General features: G+C 39.2%; 1 protein-coding gene across 1 annotated transcript in view; it reads right to left on the bottom strand.

Annotated features, from left to right (window-relative positions):
- Positions 1-928: 928 nt before the first annotated feature.
- The window catches only part of ccdc85al (coiled-coil domain containing 85A, like), a 30,315-nt gene continuing 12,722 nt past the window's right edge, over positions 929-18,521 (bottom strand). The window contains exons 3-4 of the mRNA XM_022205600.2: positions 4,819-4,876; positions 929-2,006 (exon numbers count right to left, since the gene is read on the bottom strand). Coding sequence (XP_022061292.2) covers positions 1,988-2,006; positions 4,819-4,876 — 77 coding nt within the window. The 3' untranslated portion in view covers positions 929-1,987. The remainder of the gene's footprint in view (positions 2,007-4,818; positions 4,877-18,521) is intronic.

The raw sequence follows: 18,521 nt of genomic DNA, 5'->3' as shown, positions 1-18,521 counted from the left end.
CATTGTTACCAAAGCTACCAAAAGTACAGCAGTGAGCGAAACTTTTGCAGTGGCTGCTTCTTTCCTTTACTGCAATGAACTTTGTGATTGTACTTTATTTGTGTCAGTCCAACATAATGCTGTCCTGTTCCCATCTTTACTCTAAATGTGTATTAATCCAACACTGAGAGCAGTCCTCAATAAATGGATTATTTCCTTATACAGTACCCTGCTATTTTGGAAAATTTTACAATTTTTTAAATAAAAAAATATGAAGAACCTCTGTAATAGTGAACAATTTTTAAGTGCAAACCCGTGTTTTGAGACTGAGTGTCATAGACAGAGAGGATCAAAAGTATTGAGAGGAATTTGTGGACAATAAAAAAAAAATATATATATATATATATATATATATATGTGTGTGTGTGTGTGTGTGTGTGTGTGTTTAAATGTGTATATATAGTATTCTTTGTCAAAACTGTAAACATGGACACACGCACAGCAGTGTTGAAAATCCCTATTAGTGCAGCAGATGTTGCAGGATGCGAGGAAACTCAGTGGGTGCCGAGGAAGGAAGAACTGCCTGTAAGAGTTCCACTGATTTAACAGGAAATTCTTTCCAGCTTGACGCTATTGTGGCCCATCTGTCGGGATGAGATCAAGCTACAAATGAGGAGGGTAACACGGTGGTCTGCATGTGTTTGTTCTAGTGGCTGATTGTTTGAATTTCTTGTTATCATACACTTGGAAAAAAGGCTTTCCTTTTACCACTATTTTCCAACGACTTGCTTTTGTAACTGCTTCTGCATGTGACTTATAGATTAGTTCTTGACCTTATAAGTGGCTTCAGAACACGTCCAATGTGACCTGGAACTGCAGCACTGAAAGTCATCGCTCAGTGACCTTCGAGTGATTTCAGCATGCTAAAATAAAACGTGAACAAACAATGCACTTTTAGATAAAGAAGTCTGTTTATTATTTGATATATATCATATGCATTTTCATATAATAGTTCTAATACCAGTAAGTCAAAAATAATAATCATATTATATTTGTATATATAGATATATATAAAACTAATCCAATAATCTACTTTTTACTTGGACTTTACTTCCTTGTAAAAAACAACATGGAGAAATGTATAGTCTTCTCCCCAGCTTCAATATAGGCGCTTTAAGGGAGCAAAGAAGATAATACAAAAAGGAAAAGTTACACCTGAACATTGCATCTCATAGAACTAGAACATCTGTCAGCAGCTAGTAATGTTGACCATCTTGGTTTAAGACACAGGTTGTTGTATTTTTTTAGATTTATTTCTTTGCTAGAACATCTTTGACAAATAGGTTTTGTTTTCAGTTGAAATGGCTGTAAAAGTTGTGGATTTTTTGTACGAGGAAGGTAGAGGAGATGATCATGTAATCATCTGGATTTTGGAGACAGAAAGTTAGATTACACCAGTCTCATTAAACACTTTGAAGATGACAGATCTGAAGATGAAGGAAAGAGGAGAAAATCACGGAGAGAAATGGGAGAAAGAGGGAAGAGCATGGGAAAATAATTCGGGTTTCAAATAGCAGGGGAAATAGAAAGTTTTATGTGCTTCTCCACCAGTGATCTCCACTTGTAAACAGAGGCTAGCAGCACAGACAATGTGATGTCCTCTTCGTTTCTTCTCACCAATCCCCAGCATCCCTCCCTTTCTCTCCAGGAGGTAGCCATGTCACGGTTGGCAGGGAGACACATCTACTCGGATCCAGAGTTTTATCAACCAGCGCCCCCCAAAATAACTTCCCCCTGTCCGCTTAAACTCTCGATATGTAAAAACGAAAACATGGAGGCAGGCTGTTTTAAGGACTGTGGACATGGATGAGGCCGTGGACTACAGACCGTCCGGAGCCGTGGAAGGTGGCGTCCATTGGTCCTTGTGTCTGTCAAGGCCAGAGACGCAGGAGGACGTTCCCAATGCGGCCCCTCGTCCCTTGGAAAGGCGTGGGCGGCACTGCTGGGGTCAAGAGGAAGCATCAAAGCTGTACAAGAAAAGAGAAGAACAGAAGTTTTTTGTTCCAGATTTGATTTTGGATGGCGTTATTGTCCCTTGATTGATCTGAAGAACAGGAAAAACTATTGTATGTCTGTATATTGGGGTTGAAGCATTTTTTTTAGCATTTTTGTAGGTTGTTGCAGGTGTTTTGTTGGTGTTTTTTTTTGCAGAATTCTCAGTGGACTCTAGATTAACATATTGTATCAATCTATAATCATCAGATAACATAAATGACAGACATAATATTACTCAATGCAAGATCTTTTTTATTAACAACTGTGTAATAAGTCAGGTAAATCTATGTGCAATACATAAGGTGCAATATAATATCCAACGTACAGTGCACTTTAACAGTGCTCTCGGTTCAAACTCTTACAGTTTATATGTACACTGGCATATTAAATGTAACTTAATTTCATATAGGTGACTTATTTAATGTCATTTAATTCTAACCTTACATTATCTTTTTATTTTAGATTACCATGTGTATTTGGTTCATATAAAGTGGCTTAATTTAATTCAATGTAATTTCAATTATTTTAATTTAATGTTACATTATTTTATTTTTATCTTGTGTTCTCAGTTTTCCATTTTTATTCTTTTTTTTTTTTTTTATGTAGCATTATAGCCAAGTGCAGTTGAATTCATTCTGAATGCGTATTTGCTTTGGTGTATATTTCTGTCTGTCAGTCTGTCTGTGCATTAAAACTGAGAAGGCCAACATACTGCTAATATATTTTGAATGGGAGTGTGAAAGTCACTCAATGTGTAGTGATGCAAACAGTTATCTTCCACCCTGGTTCTCTAATAAATCTTAATCACCGCAGACATTTACCTTGTTATGGAAGGAAATGCACAGATGCCACTAATAACATTAATGATGGCTCTGTTCTACTCGTCTAAGTGTCCTAGTAAACCACGATGGCGTGACAGCGAGCCAGAACTCACACTCCGCTGAGGACCCTGAAACTGAAGCTGCGAAATGGAATTCAGACATTATTAATTTCATTCCCACTTTCCCTGTTGTGACCTGTCATCATCTCTTCAGTAAAAAGGCTGATTCACTTGTATTATCTTGCTGGATGAGTCCAAGTCATCTGCCTCTAACAACAACACAAGTCCTAATTTTAACCTTGAAGGTACACTGTTAAAAACATTCTGGAAAAATGGTGAAAATGTGGCAGAAAGACTGTGGAAAATTTTTTGCTGAAACTGTTAAAAATTATAATCTTCAAATATTGGTATACATACATAAATAGTTCTACTTTACAGTGATTGCAAATATCTGTAAAATATCGATACTACTTGTTCATTTAAATACAGTAAAATGTTGTGCAATTTCACAGTTAAATAGCTAAAATTTTTGATGTGGACATTGTTTAAAGTCTTGCTGTTGTTGTTTTTTTAGTTAACAAGTAAAGTGACTTCATTTCTGTAAATTTAGTCATCATTATCTGTAATTTAACAAAACTGGGGAAATTTGTAACAATAAATGGTGACGAAAGTGCAGTTAAAAATTGTCTGATTTTTTTTACTTTTTACAGTGTAGCATGTTGAAGGGTTAAGTAGCTGACAATGAAAGGATTCTGGTGCTGAATCTCTGCATCATAACTACTAACTATTTTCCTTTAAATATAGCAAAGCAGAAGATAATCTTAGCTTGTTACTGAATTATAAATCCTCAATGATTTATTAACCACTATAACAGTAATTAGCTGCGGCCTGTCATGTCGTCTCATAAATAGATAGGTAGATGAATAAATACAAAGAAGTCTACAGAGAGAAACGAATGCAGAGCGAGAGTTTGAGTGAGTAAGATGTTCAACTCTGCAGCCTTTGTGTTGCTTATCGGTGACAGATCCTTTTGTTCTTGCCTGCGTCTGTCTCCACAGCAGCACCGAGCCGAGGGACGACCACAGGACCTGACTCCAGTCTGCAATGTTAGCACATCCTTGTTGCTTTTCTCTGAGCTCGCAAATCATCTACTGACACAAGGTACACTTTCTTCTTTTCTTCACCTGAGTCATTGATATTTTTGTAGGAGGTAAGTGGGAGTGGGCCGAGGCACGAAGAGAGTGATGGATAGAAAATTGTAATGTGAAACATTCTCAGCTGTGCATGTTAGAAAGAGTCACCGTGTGCAGGATAATGTTCAGCATTTGTGCTACATTTGATTATATATGGTCGTGTGTGCGTGCCGTTTGTAGGAGTGGCTGCGGGGGGCCCGACTGTCCTCCGGGGGGAGGTATGTCTTGTCTTGCAGTCATTAAATATTAACACAGCCATCTCGGCCTCCTGCTGGGGCCTGATTGAAGATGTAGGATGGCATAAGGGGACAGCATAGGGTCACCTCTAACTCTGTAGTCCCACTGTAAACCCACTGTGATTACACCTGGGCCAGACCAAGCATGCAAACACATTACTCATCTGCAGGCTTTACACCGGACAAACTCACCCCTACACAACAGAATACATTTCATTGATCACCTACTGATTATCAACTGTGTAAATATTCCTGTATTTCACACACTCCTGTCAGAGAGTTCTCATTATTTAATGTAAATCCTTCTAATGTGAATCACTCCAACCCAACCAAATGTAAATAGGTCTTGAGACTGCAGCTGAAGGAAACGTGCTGTATGGTAAAATAGAATAATGGGAGCTAATTACGGGATTATAGGCCCTTGTGGAAAGAACAGACAATGACCTTCATTGGCTGCTTGTCTTCTTGTATCAAAGACTCTAATTAACACAGAAGAGGTTTATGAAAAAGAAACTAGGCGGAAAGGGTTTCTTACCTGTCCCATAGCTTGACATTTCTACAGTTGTTGGTGCAGCAGCCGGCTGATATCAAAGCTGTGACAAAGAGAGAGGAGGAGAGTCTGAATGTGTTGCTGTGACATGAGAAGAGCGCCTCATTAATCTAATGATACAGAGTCGACGTCTGTCTGTTTAAACTGCCACTGCAGAGAAAAATGGCTCATAAATAAAACGTGTTAATGGGTACCAACTTCATATCAGTTGAAATATATTGTATGTGTGATATGGAATCGGGAATAAATACAGCATATACCAGTCACCAATACACAAATTCTCCTCTTTTTTGTTGAGATTTGGATGTTTTAAATTGTGTATGTTAAAAGCCCGGAGGTGACGGCCACATCTAGCCAGGCTCTGTCCAAAGCTCAGAACATTTCTTGATACGCAACACCACAAAAAAAGCCCCAAAAGTTGAAATATCTTATTTTAGTGAAATTGTCAAGATTAATCTCGTCAAGCACACACTGTGCACCTCACAAGTGAGGTGAAATCGGCCAGTCAGGTTTGTCAGTTTTCAGCTTGAGCTGAAAAATAGATTGAATACCTCACCAATCTAAATCAAGAGCAGTCACCTTGAAACAAGTTTAATAACAAGATTATTTCTCTCTGGCTGCACAAAATAAGATTTAATCACCCTGAAATAAGATATTATGACTTTCCCGAGTTTCCTTTGTTTTTTGGAGTGAGGAGAATAACAAAGAGCTTTTTTGAAGCATTTACGACTTGAATTTCTGAGAATTCATTGCTTGTATTAAAGCCGGATTGTTTCATGCCAGTGGTTAGACTGTGGTAATTTCCAGAAAACATACCATCACTTTTGCATAGCCCATTGATTTTTGGGCTTAAAACTTGCTACAGTGCCTAACAAGTGTATTCATCCACCTTGGAAATTTCCCAACATTTTTTAATATTAATATATGGTCAGTTTATTTTTTGACAAAAATTTACAAAAAAAAGACTCTTCAATGTCAACATGAAAACAGATTCCTACAAAGCAATGCCAGATAATTTAAAATATAAAACTGTATAACAACTGCATAACATTCATCCCCTTTAAAGTGGCTTGTCTAACTCAACAAAGCTGCAACCAGTTGGTGGTAGAGGTCACACAATATGTGATTGTAGTATAAAGACGCCTGTATCTGGAAGGTAATGCCACTGGTTATAACTACAACATGAAGGCAAAAGAACACTGTTTTCACGCTGATATGAAAGAATAGATCATGAATTTTTTCAAATAAGCCTAATTATATTAACCATGGTTCCATGCTGAAAAGTAATAAAAGCGGCAACCTCCAAGAGGGGTGAATGCCCTACATAGGAACTGCGTTTTCAGGCTGTATTCCAGTGCTACAAGTCAAAGCAATGCACCTTCACATGGCATCTAAATCAGAATCTCGAGGCCCGCAAGTACACCTGCTGGTGGACAGATTTATATAAAAGAGGAGACACAGACGGCAGACACTCAGATGTAGGATTTATTTTACTTTCAGAGGTGACAGACTAAACAACTTGGTCCACTTAAAGTTCAGTTATGTTGTCTCACAGTCACACTGAAATCACAGTATCGCTCTTGACTTTACTGCCATTAAACACAACACAGGCTCTTGACTCCCTCTTGACATCCTTGTCCAAAGCCTCCTGCTTTGCTTTATTTCTGCCTCTCACGAAAAATGCTGCTGTCAAACCAAATTGTGTAGCTCTAAAGCTGCTGTAAAGCACACAATACTGTATTTACTGTCATACTCCATCGACTCTGTGAGCAGCTCTGGTCACAACTTGGTTCGGTTAAGCTGTGGAAAAATGCCTTCGCCTTAAGCAGCACAAGCTTTAAAAGAAAAAAAAAATGTTATCCCTCTTTACCTTCTTTGCCCTTCAAAATTCTTTCATCCTTGCTCCCTTGCTTGATATCTCTATCTCTCTCCCCGAGTCAACGGTTTCCTCCTCCCCATGAGTCCATAATCATGTTTTCAGCACATTTCCTCTCCTTGCCGTGCTAACATCTCACATTAAAGATTCATAACGCTCTTGTGACCGCCAAGTTCTGCAAAAGATTCCAGTAGCCACCTTCACTGTGTTCCCTGTCCCTGCCCTCACAGTGTTTATGTTCACGGGGGGATGTGGGAATGAGGCAAGACGGAACAAAGATATGAAAACTCCTTTAAGGAGTCGGGGGGATGCAGCGGCCCGCTGGAGGGTATTTTCATTTGGAGGTCAGGGTGTGTGGAATGGGATTGATTTCACGGCTAAGCCTCACGGACAAGCTGGGGTGAAAACACACACAATCGTATGCACCTCCCCTCTTCCAAACACATGAGCTCAAACAAACAGCCAGGAAGTGTGCAGGAAGTGTAGCTGATGGCTATTTAGATGGAACATCTGAAAGCAGCGTTTACTCTCAACATGTTCTGGTGGATCAATATGGAAGCGGTCTTGCAATAATATCCAAGCAGATTCTGCATCTGGGTTTGTATTGATGCTAAAATTACAGTCAGCATGCATCTGTCCTGATAATGAAAGACATTATCCTCAAAGATGGCGTCTGAATTTATGTGTATTTTGGTTAAATCATTAAAAACTAATGTACAATGCGATTTATTCCATACAGTCACACACAGCTGTTGTCCCTGCTGTTCCTGTGTCATGTCTGGGATGTCCGGAATATTTTTTTTAAAAATAGCTACTTGATGCTTTCATTCGATAGAAAATTAAGTTTGTGGCAAAGAGGTTCGCACTGGAAATGACTTTGCTAATGTGTGTTACTACAAAGGAGAATACTACAGAGTCTTCCTTAGTGTCATGTTTACTGTCAACCATGGTTGGTGGAATACCATTTAGAAATCACGAGTTTCAATTTGGTCATTGTCATCTTGTTTTTTTTAACCTGGATATGATGAATGATTGGGTAAATCTGACTTTTCACAATCATAAGATAGCCCCGCCCAAAAATATACTATGCTTTACTGTCTGTTTTACTCTGGTCTGACTCGCTGGCTGAACTGTAGGATGTGGGTATCAGCCTTCTGTTGCCCATTTCAGGTGCTTTTGTCCTTCCCTACCACTATCCATATGTTACCATTTTCAAATCCCTCTCACTATAAGAAACAACAACCACTTGGCGGCAAATGACAACACTGAAAATCTGAAGTTTTGCAGAGGATTTGGGTCATGCAGTAAGGAAGCCTTTTAGGTTTTTTGGGGGTGAAATTTTCATTTTAATGATGCATGCAAGTAGCCTAGCCGCGCTAGACCCATGTTCTGAATTCTGAAGGCACAAGGGTCTAGGGCCGCTCGACAGGGAGGGAGGCGGGCTAAAAGGTTGTCTTTCAAATCACTCTGCAGCAATTGGGTAGGTATACAACCAATCAGCACAACGAATAGGCTGACAGAGTTCCTAGAGCGCCGGCGGATTGTGGCTAAGTCCCATTAGCTTCCCAACCAGCGGAGCCAACTGGTATATTAAGGATTTGCCATATCCCGTCGGCATAAGTCCAAATATGTCTTTCTTCTCAATGAAACACTTCAGTGCCGTCCTTTGTTTATCTTTCAAGTTGAATTTTAGCTTCAAATCTTTAAGGGCTGTGGCCAAAGCCGAGTCGAAAGATAACTGCTGGTTGTTTCTGTCAGAATCATCGTGCCTCTGTCGTCACTTCGCTACGCCCGCCTTCTGACTCTACACTTCATGGTGATTCGTCCGGCCAGTTTTAGGAGAATCCAGCCTCGAGCCTTATGGAGGGTAACTAGACCCACCCTGGCAGAGAATTAAATTCGCTGCCGTGGGTTGTCTAGCGCGGCTAGGCTAGCATGCAAGCATCTCACCAAAGGAATTTTACTCACTATTTTGAGGTAACACAAAAAGCTTCACTAAAGTTGATTGTGATTGGTTTAAAGAAGTACAAACAAGTTTTTTTCCCCTGAAGAAAATGTTAGTCAGGTGTAGCCACTTTATGTTTTATATAACATAATTTTCATCATTCTAAATTGAAAGTGACTTGAAACTAGCATTTGAGACCATCAGCTTATTAGGAAAATGTTACTGGGATAGGAAATCAAGGTAGGATGAATTCAATTTTCAATGTCCATTTTTTATATATAGGATATACCATCATCACTTTCTAGCAATATTCAAAAACTGTAGAAAAAAACACACATTCAAGCTGACAGTTCTCGTGGTCTCTATGTAGTAGCACTTTAGTAATCTGTCACATGGTTACATTTTGGTGTAGATCCATTCCTGCATAGCTGCAGTAGGTTTATTATGTGCAGCCTTCATAGCTAATGCATGCAAACACAAACGGAGGACTCTAACCCTAACAGCATTCAAGTGTAGATAAGCAAATAAAACTATTAGTGGTAATCTGGAAGCAAACTTTTTAGTCATTGACCTCCATATTAATGATGCCAGAGTTGTGTGATGCCCACTATCGTCAGAAGTGGTTGAAACTAACTAATGAACCTACCCAAACACAGACCTAACAACAAGACAAAAGATCACAGCAGCCTAACAACCATAATAATATTTTATAGTAATTTTGTGTCGGCTAGAGGCAGAATACATCAGTCAAACTAATCTCTATGCATAAACTGTAGTGCTGAGTAAACACACATTATGTAGGAGCAGCAGATTCTCAGGTGGCATCTCTCTGTGTGTAATGAGCAGCAGACACCTACATTGCTGCTGTCATGCACAGATTTGTATTTTGGACGTTTTTACTCATTACTGTCTTTTATTGTAAACTCACTTAATGAGATGGGTGTGCACTTTTCTTGGAGCACAGCGAGTTCATTCTGGGTTTCATTTTGAACAGACCCCCATTCGGGCACTTTGAGAACCACTTATCTGAAAGACTACACTGTGAGTTTTTATTTTAAAATTATTACAGTGGACAGATTTCACTTCAGTTGCACTTCACTGCGTTTCTCCCTTCGCTATTTCTTTTATCAGCACAGCTGTGTTTTTGCTGGGCTGACAAATTCTTGTCAACATTTCATGTACCCATCTTGTTTAAATAAACGGTCTTGGGTAAAAAAAGAGCAAGAGTTAGCCTACATGCTTACACCAGCACTATAGAATATACTGTATAGAAAGTACTGTATATTATGCAGGTCAGCTGATGCTTTCACTGAGTAAAGAAGTGGCATAAAAACATACAGTCTCTGCTGATGTTTGTGTATCTGCCATTCTAATTGGCTTTACTTTCTTCTGTATCATGGAGTCATGAGTATATTTTCATAGTAAACACGTTAGCATAGCATTGTCATCACATTGCTGTATAAAAGTGAATGGTGCCCTCTTCATCTCAAGCTCCTTGTCTGAGGCATCCAGATCAGTTTTGCTTGATATTTTTGTCTGACTGCTTTCAGTCTGGCTAACAGTATGGACTCTGCCGCTTTATAGTACATGTCTGTCACACCATGAAGACAGCTAGGTGCAGTTAGAAATTATGTACAGTATACAACAGAAGTGAGTACCCTGCTGGGCAATATCACTTAAATGTCACAGGTCTCATAAATTGCATTATTTACAAGTATAGCACTTCCTGTTATAAACAATCAAAAACAAATACTATGGAAAGACACCACTGGAAATACAGGTCTCAAAGGAAAAACTCATTGCAATAAAAATGAAAACATCTGTGTTCACTGTTACAGAAGATTAAAAAAAATCTCTGATCATTGAAATAAATCTGAGTACAGTTTTGTTTTTTTAATTAAAACATGGTTTAAATTGACAAGTGAACAGTTTTGGCCCTAAGTGCTGTATCTATCTGCATGTCTACATCATGGCTCCACATTGAAAATAATTGCCGAATGAAGTGAAAAATGTGATTGTGAGACTTCAAAAAGGTGAAAATGGATAAAGGAAGATCAGCAAGTCAGAATCTGTCAAAACACAGTTGCAGCAGTAATCAGGAAATGTACAACAAGCCATAGTACCACTAATCTGCGCTGCGGTGGTCGTTCTTCGAAACTGATGGCACCGTCAGTGTGCTGAATTGCACAGTATATCTCTGAAAAACTATAGAACAAGTGGTGCAGACCTGGCTTATCAGCAGGAATCAAAGTTTTTGTGACAGGTGGGAGGACATTGCATAATGCCAACCTCTTATCAATGACGTCCAAGATAAAAAACACATACCTGCTCTTTTTCAAAATACAGCAAATTCACATGAAAAGAAAGATGAATATTGACAGTGTATTCTTTGGTCAGATAAGACCATGATACATTAACGGTAGTCTGTTTTAGATGGGGTCCGCTATATGTGGCGTGAACCTGACCTGGGCTACCACAGTGAATGTGTTGTCCTGACAGTGAAGCACAAAGGTGGGAATGTAATGATATGCCAGATGACATTTATAGATGGCACCATGAATCTCTGTGGATATTCTAAAATACTGGCTGAAACTCTAGTTCTTCAGAAACACAGCAGAAGGGAAATATTTCAGCATGATAACAATCCAAAGCATGCTGCCAAAATGACACATGCATTTCTAAAGAAGTGACAACTATGATGAATTATATTGCATGGCTTATATATCCAATAGAACACCACTGGACTGTATTTCAAACAGAACGGTAGAGCAACACAGCTGCTCCAGCAAAGAGCACCTAAAGAAATGTAAACAGAAATCTGGACAGTACTGGTAACCTCTATTCTGGGACATTGAGTCTGTCATCAAGAATAAAAGTGGGCATAAGAGAAATTAAAAAAAAACCTGCAACAGTAATGAAAGATCTACTATAGGACACTGTATTTTTAATATAGTAAATCTAAACTGTTAATAAGAATCCCACTGTTCAACTTGGAAGTAATGCCATTACTGTAAGGTCCTATCATTTTTAATCATTTGACATTCAAAATATATTGCACACTCACTTACTTCTCTTGTATACTGTAAGTAAAAAGACACTGCATTAAAGATGTGAGAAAACAGCTGGATGGAAGCAAAATCAAACTAACTCCATTCTGGGTCATAAACTGTGACCTCTTAAGCACTAAAACAAATGGCTTAAATGGATTTGCTGTCTCAAGGTCAGCACTCACACACACACACACACACACACACACACACACACACACACACACACACACACACACACACACACACACACACACACACACACACACACACACACACACACACACACACAAATCACAAGATTACAAGCTGCTGTCTTGTGTTGTTGCGGTTCAGTTAACAGACACCAGCCATGTGCCAAAATCCAGAGAATCCACTCAAAGAGAGCTTAATCAATGTCTAATGAAACTTGTTCTTTCTGAATTCTAACCAGCATCTGTGACCTCTTCAAGGAGAGTTATAAAGTGAGAAAACATACATCACACTTGGACAGTGTTTGCTGATTTCGTTATGGGAGGGGTGCTAAAACCAAAATTGGATTTAATGGGATGTGAGATATCTATAGAGGAATGGGGGTTTGCTGTGGGTCAGAGCAAGAGGATATAGATAATGTGATTACTCCAGAATAATGTGAGGGCTAAGCTCCCTTAAATTCCACCTCTGTACACTAGAAAGGCTCTAAATTTCCCCACAAAGAGATCTGCGAGATTGGCTTGGGAGAGGCAGATCCCACACTGAATAAATCACTGTTACCGATGGGGAACCCTTTTCCCTCTTCAGTCAGACACCAATTATTAACTCTATATGTTTTGTAATTTTACAGTACATACAGGAGATTAGAACCCATTTTGAACACTTTGCTAACAAAATAGGATCTTTTTTTTTGCTTTTTCTTGATAAAAATTGCTGCAATAATTAAAAAAAGTGATTGGAGAAGACTGCTCAGAGCCATAACAATAAAGTAGCGCTGCAAAAAATTTTGAATGACTGTATCTGTGTAATTTCTCAAAACCCGTAATCGAGTTGTTATTGATGTCTGAATCAAGCCGGTAAACACAAACCTGCTCTCCTTGGAGCTGCTCATCTCCCAATCCTCTTTGATCTGTCAGATCCCCCCCCCCAACTCGCCCTCCTTCTCTCAATTTACTGAATCAATGCTAGGTAATTTCACATGGCCATTCTCTCAGATCTTCTAAAAATCTGCCGTATAAATTATTCAGGCCGGCTGGGCAGAGAAGCCTGTGGAGATGTATGGTAGATCAGTGACCTTCCGTTTAGCTGGCAGTCAGTCAGACAACCAGAGAGTCAGTCAGTCAGTCAGTGAGCGAGGCGGCCTGGCAGCAGAGCTACTTGTCTTAAAGTCCCTCAGGCAGCATCAGTCAGTGCTGCTATGTGCAACTCCGGAGCACGGGGATAAATTCAGAATACATAATACGGAGATTATGCGTGGCCATTCACCAAGTGGAAATAAAATGAAGGATATTTATGTAGTCAAGTCAGTGTTTGGTCAGACTTCAAGTTAATAACACCTCACTTCATCTGTTCCCTCATGTCTGCAGCTCTCGAGTGGAGCACCAACATGCTGATTGGCTGCACTGGCTCTTGGTACTGGGTACATTATATATCAGTGGCCTGTCTTTTTCTTTAGATCAGTAATATTACACTACTTTATATGTGTAATACTGGTGCAGTATTTCCCTCAGGATGTATATATGCATTAGATTAGAGCGCTAAGGCATGCTTAAAGGTCCCATATTATATTATTTAAGAACAAGTTAATTTAAGTCTCACTTGCCCACAAAGTGTTTATTTAAAGTTTGAGCTCAATATACTGCACAGAATGCTAATTCCACCATTCCTATAATAACCCTAGTTATAGCTCAGTTCCAAATGAGCTGCTTCAGTACCTGTAACTATAAAATCCAACCAGGCTGCTGCCCAAACACTTTTCAGGAAGCGAGCTGCAGGCACACTGATTGTTTTCTATTAGGTGAGCAGCAGAGAGGAGCCTAGAGAAGGAGGAGGAGCTAGTTGGGGGAGGTACTTCTCCTGCTCTGACATCACAACCGGCTTCAAATCTGAGTGGCTCATTCAAAGACACACTTTCAGATCTATGGAGAAATTAAAGAAATGAGGGAATGGTCTTTTCTCACATTTTGTGGGACTGTAGACACGATAGGGCAGGGGTTGGCAAACACATGTGGCTCTTTTATCCCTCTGTTGCGGCTCGCTGTGGTTTTGGAAAAATACATAGTGAGTATTTAACTCAAATTTATTTCATTTTAATTCGTTGGTTTCAAACATGTAATTCTAAATTTGAAGATTTTGTTGATCTTGTAACATCAAAATAAAATGTGTAATTTTTTGTCTGTCAAAACATGCATCATAACTGCCAACCGACATGTGAGTATTCATTTGGAGTCCTGTCGATCTTTGGATTAGCATACACGTGAGCAGGTCTTCTCCAACATGAACTGCATTAAAACCAATGCACAGCGTCTGCACGTTGAGATTCAGGAGCAAAAAGCAAATTAACCAAGTAAGATAAATATTATTGGTGGGATGCAATTAAAAAATTAATGCAATTAATAACAGGCTTTGTGATTAATTAATCATGATTAATGTAATTTTTGTCAAATAGTAATATTTCACACAACAAGCAAAGATTCTCAATTCAGATAAATTTTGGTTGATGACTGAATCAATGAATAGACATATACGTGAACTAAAACAACAAAAATGCTTGTTTCATTTATATTTATCTGTACATTTTTCATCTGTCTACTACATTTACATTACTGCCAACTCAAAGTGTAATTGTAACAATCATATTCAACATTTTAAGACTTTTTGTAACCTCTGTCTTAAAGTGGTCTATTGTGGGCTGGCTACACTGTTTGCCGGTACCAGGACTGTCAAAGCTAACGTTAGCTCTGGTGCTAACAGCAACATGTTTTCCATTGAGGTCACATCGTCGGCTTGAAGTGCTGCGGTGATCAGAAAACTCTTTGTTGCACAATTTGCACACAACCATGCTTTTGTCCAAGCTGCCATCGGGAAGATTTTTAAAAGAAAACTTTTCACCCAACAAGCCCAATGTGGTCTCATCTTCCTTCAGTGTTCATCAAACTTTCTTGACATCACTCCATGTGTCCTGTGGATCTTCTTCGCAGCTTGCAAACAGACTTTAGGTGCATTACGGCCACTCACCAGGCTGGAGTGTTCATCAGTGTTACCGTGGTGCCAGGAATTAGGGAACTTAGAAATTAAGTGCATTTTTTTTTCTTTAATTAATTGAAATTAACGAATTAAAGCCCTAGTAACTATTTTAATTGCCTATTATTTTGCATATATTCCTAGGTTTAGGGTTAATGTCATTTTGTTTTCTCTGTAGCGCTTTACTGATTTCATCAATGCAACGCACTATAGTTTTCTGATGCATAGCACAAAAGTAAAAAGAAAAAAAAACAATTTATGCAGTGTTATCTTCATTTTAAATGTCAAAGGGGTTTTCTGGCTCCCTGTGTTTTATTTTCTGTGGGAAATGCGTCCAAATGGCTCTTTGAGTGTTTAAGGTGGCGGATCCCTGCTCTATAGAGGCAAGTAAATATGTTTAAAAAAGCATTCCCGCTCCCCCCGGTAGTTCTTCTTTATTGCTTTTCAACATTTAATAACAATAATCAAAATATAAGGGAAAACTGCTTTCTACAAAGTAACAGCAATTACTTTAAAATACAAAAAACTAAATAAGTAACTGCATAAATAATCACCCCTTTCCTATCAGTAATTAGTAGATGCACCTTTGAACACAATAACAGCGCTGAGCCTGGGTGTATAGGTCAGTCACCCTGAACATCTGAACGCTGCAATTTTACCCCATTCTTCCAGGCAAAACTTTCAGGTTGCACTGGGATCATGAGTGAACAGCTCTTCTCAAGTCTAGCCACAAATTCTCAAAGGATTGAGGCCTGGGCTCTGATTCAGCCACATTGCCTTGTTGTCTTTCAACCATCTTTGTGAAGATTTTGCTGTAATGCTACCGGTCATCATGTTCGTGAAAAACAAATTTCTTCCAAGTCACAGTTTTCTTCCAGTCTGCACCAGGACTTGCTGCTGAGAAGCATCCCCACATCATAATGCTACCACCACCATGCTTCATGGTGGGGATGATGGGTTGGTGATGACATGCAGCGTTTTTTATCTGCTAAACATAGTTTCTCACATGCCTCCAGGCAAATTCTAATCAAGATTTAATATGAGCTTTTTTGAAAAATGGCATTTTCTTTGGCCCTCTTACATAAAGCTTTGATTAGTGAAGAAAAAAAAACATGCTCAGGTTAACTGATGATTCTAGTGTGAATGTAAGAGTGCTTGTTTGTCTCTGTGTGTAGCCCTGCAATACACTGGCGACCTGTCTTTGCCCCCAGTCAGCTGGGATAGGCTTCAGCCACCCCTGCAACCCCAACAAGGAATCAGCGGTGCACAGATAATGGATGGATGGATCTGTTGCCATCATGGGGTAGTTAAGGCCTGGAGAATTAACTTATTAGTGATTGGACCTTCCAGATACAGGTGCCTTTATACTACAATCACTTGAGACACATTCACTGCACTCAGATAATCTCCATTTCACTAATGGCGTGACTTCTAGCTCCTAGAAATCAGTTTTTACTTTGACATGAAATAATCATTTTTCTTGTAGACAAAACTAATTAATTTGACCATGATCCACAGTTAAAATCCATCAAAGGGGAAGACTTCCAACAGGGTGTGACTATTTTTTATAGGCACTGAAGCTTAACCACTTTTCTTTATTCTTTTCTAATGCATGTATTTTAGGCTGACAAAATGGGTCTATCTTCACAGAAATTTTACATAGTGATGCTTTAGCGGCATTTATATCATTTAAGTTGCCAGTTGTTGTCACATTGTATTACGCAGAGTGTAAAAATACACGAACAAGACAACAAAAACTGTCACACTGCTATAATTAATGGTAAGTGTCTGAATAAAGCGTAAGAACTGTGATGAAGTGGCGGGATGGCAGCAGGTAGAAACAGCAAATAACTTAAAGCCTCAGTGTCTGCTGTGCAGCTCACTGTGCAGCTGAAGTAGACCGTGGAGAGATGAAAGCATGAAACTCACTGGAGTAGAGTGGAATAATTGGCGCCCTGTAGGCTGATCAAGCCTACGAGGGCTGTGTGTGTGTGTTAGTGTGCATGCAGTTCTTTTAGCATTATGATGTCAGGGGTCAAGTTGTGCGAACATCCACATCAAGGATAATGCACACGCATGCGACAACATGCAAACACGTGCACAGATGTCACATTTTAAATCCTGCCATTCTTTTGTCTCGTTGTAATCACTCACATGCTCATTTAGCAACGATAGATGGGCACTAAAACTTTCAAGATTCACTTTTAAACCGAAGAGGTCAAAAGACTCAGAGAACAAAACTAAATACTGTCAGGAAGATTTATGGACACAAGTGCTGCGACAACATTAGCCTTTAGCTCTTCTTTTGTTGCATTTGAAGCTCCACCCCCCCCCCCCCCCCCCACACACACACACACACACAAACACTTTCTACAAGGGCCTGTCTTGTCAGTGGCATTGCTGAAGCATGCACTCTGCTATGATTCTCAAAGGTACATTAAATATTTAGGGAGACACTTGAAAGATAAACTGCTGTTGTCCTATTTTAACATGTCACCACCCATCATTCCTCAGTGCTGATGAATAATATAACAGAGCGGGCATACAGTGGCGTGTGGAGGATTGTGATGTGAGCACGCAGTTCCAGTGGGTGGGGACGCGGTATAAAATGCTGGTAATTTCAGCAGCTGTGGACGATGCTAAACTTCCAAGTATCCCAGAAGCCTTTGCGATACCGTCTGACACCAAGGGTCTCGATTTAATGACTTCTGTCTGCTCGACTCCCACCAGCCTTTTGGACCTTGATGACCCATGTCCTGGGGCTGAAACTTGTTTACACTTTTTCAGACACTTTTGTTTCTCCCATCCCTGATGAAAACAACAGTAATCCCTTTGTAGTTTTTTTTTTCACATTAAAAGCCCCTTGGATTTAGCTAGAAATAATGTGATGTATTGCATTAGAGATTTGAAAAAATATGTATTCAGCTCCATTCAGAGCAATGCATTGAAATATAAAACACAGGCAAAATTTCATTGCATGAAGTCTAATTTAAGAGAAACAAGATTTTGTACACTGTATCACAAGAATATTGAGAAATATCAATATAAAGCATTTTTTTTCATATCACCAATTCATCATTTTCAGAAACCATTAAAAAAGACTACTCCAGGACAGAAAATGACCATCTTCTTCTCCCGCAGATCAAAGCAACTCAAGAGTCCTAAAGAATGTTTTACCTGCAGCTAAAGCTCTCACAAAGCCGAATAAAAGAGGTAATTAAATGTACCTTTTGACTGTAACAGTAAAGGAAATGAGCCAGTCAGTCTGGAGTAGTGGGGGGTAATGAAATTGATTTCAATATCTCCAAGAGGAAATCTAGCAGACCAAGAGACATCACTGAAAGGGAACTAGTAAGAGATAATGACATAAATGTAATGACAGTGGTGCCAATCTTTTTTGTGTTGTAGGATCGGTCCATCCATTCGCGATAATGGGAGCTGCACACATGCTTCACTGCCATTCTCATCAGGGGAAACCATTACATCAAATGCATAATATGAACAGGAGATACATTTATGCCCCAGGAAATGGATAAGTACATCCGTTTGGCATGTTATATTCCCGATATGTTATCTCAATTTGAGCCGTAAAAGTCACCGATAG

Source organism: Acanthochromis polyacanthus, chromosome 3 (assembly GCF_021347895.1).
Source record: "Acanthochromis polyacanthus isolate Apoly-LR-REF ecotype Palm Island chromosome 3, KAUST_Apoly_ChrSc, whole genome shotgun sequence".
NCBI classification, from domain to species: Eukaryota; Metazoa; Chordata; class Actinopteri; family Pomacentridae; genus Acanthochromis; species Acanthochromis polyacanthus.
This window is presented reverse-complemented; position numbering and strand designations above follow the sequence as displayed.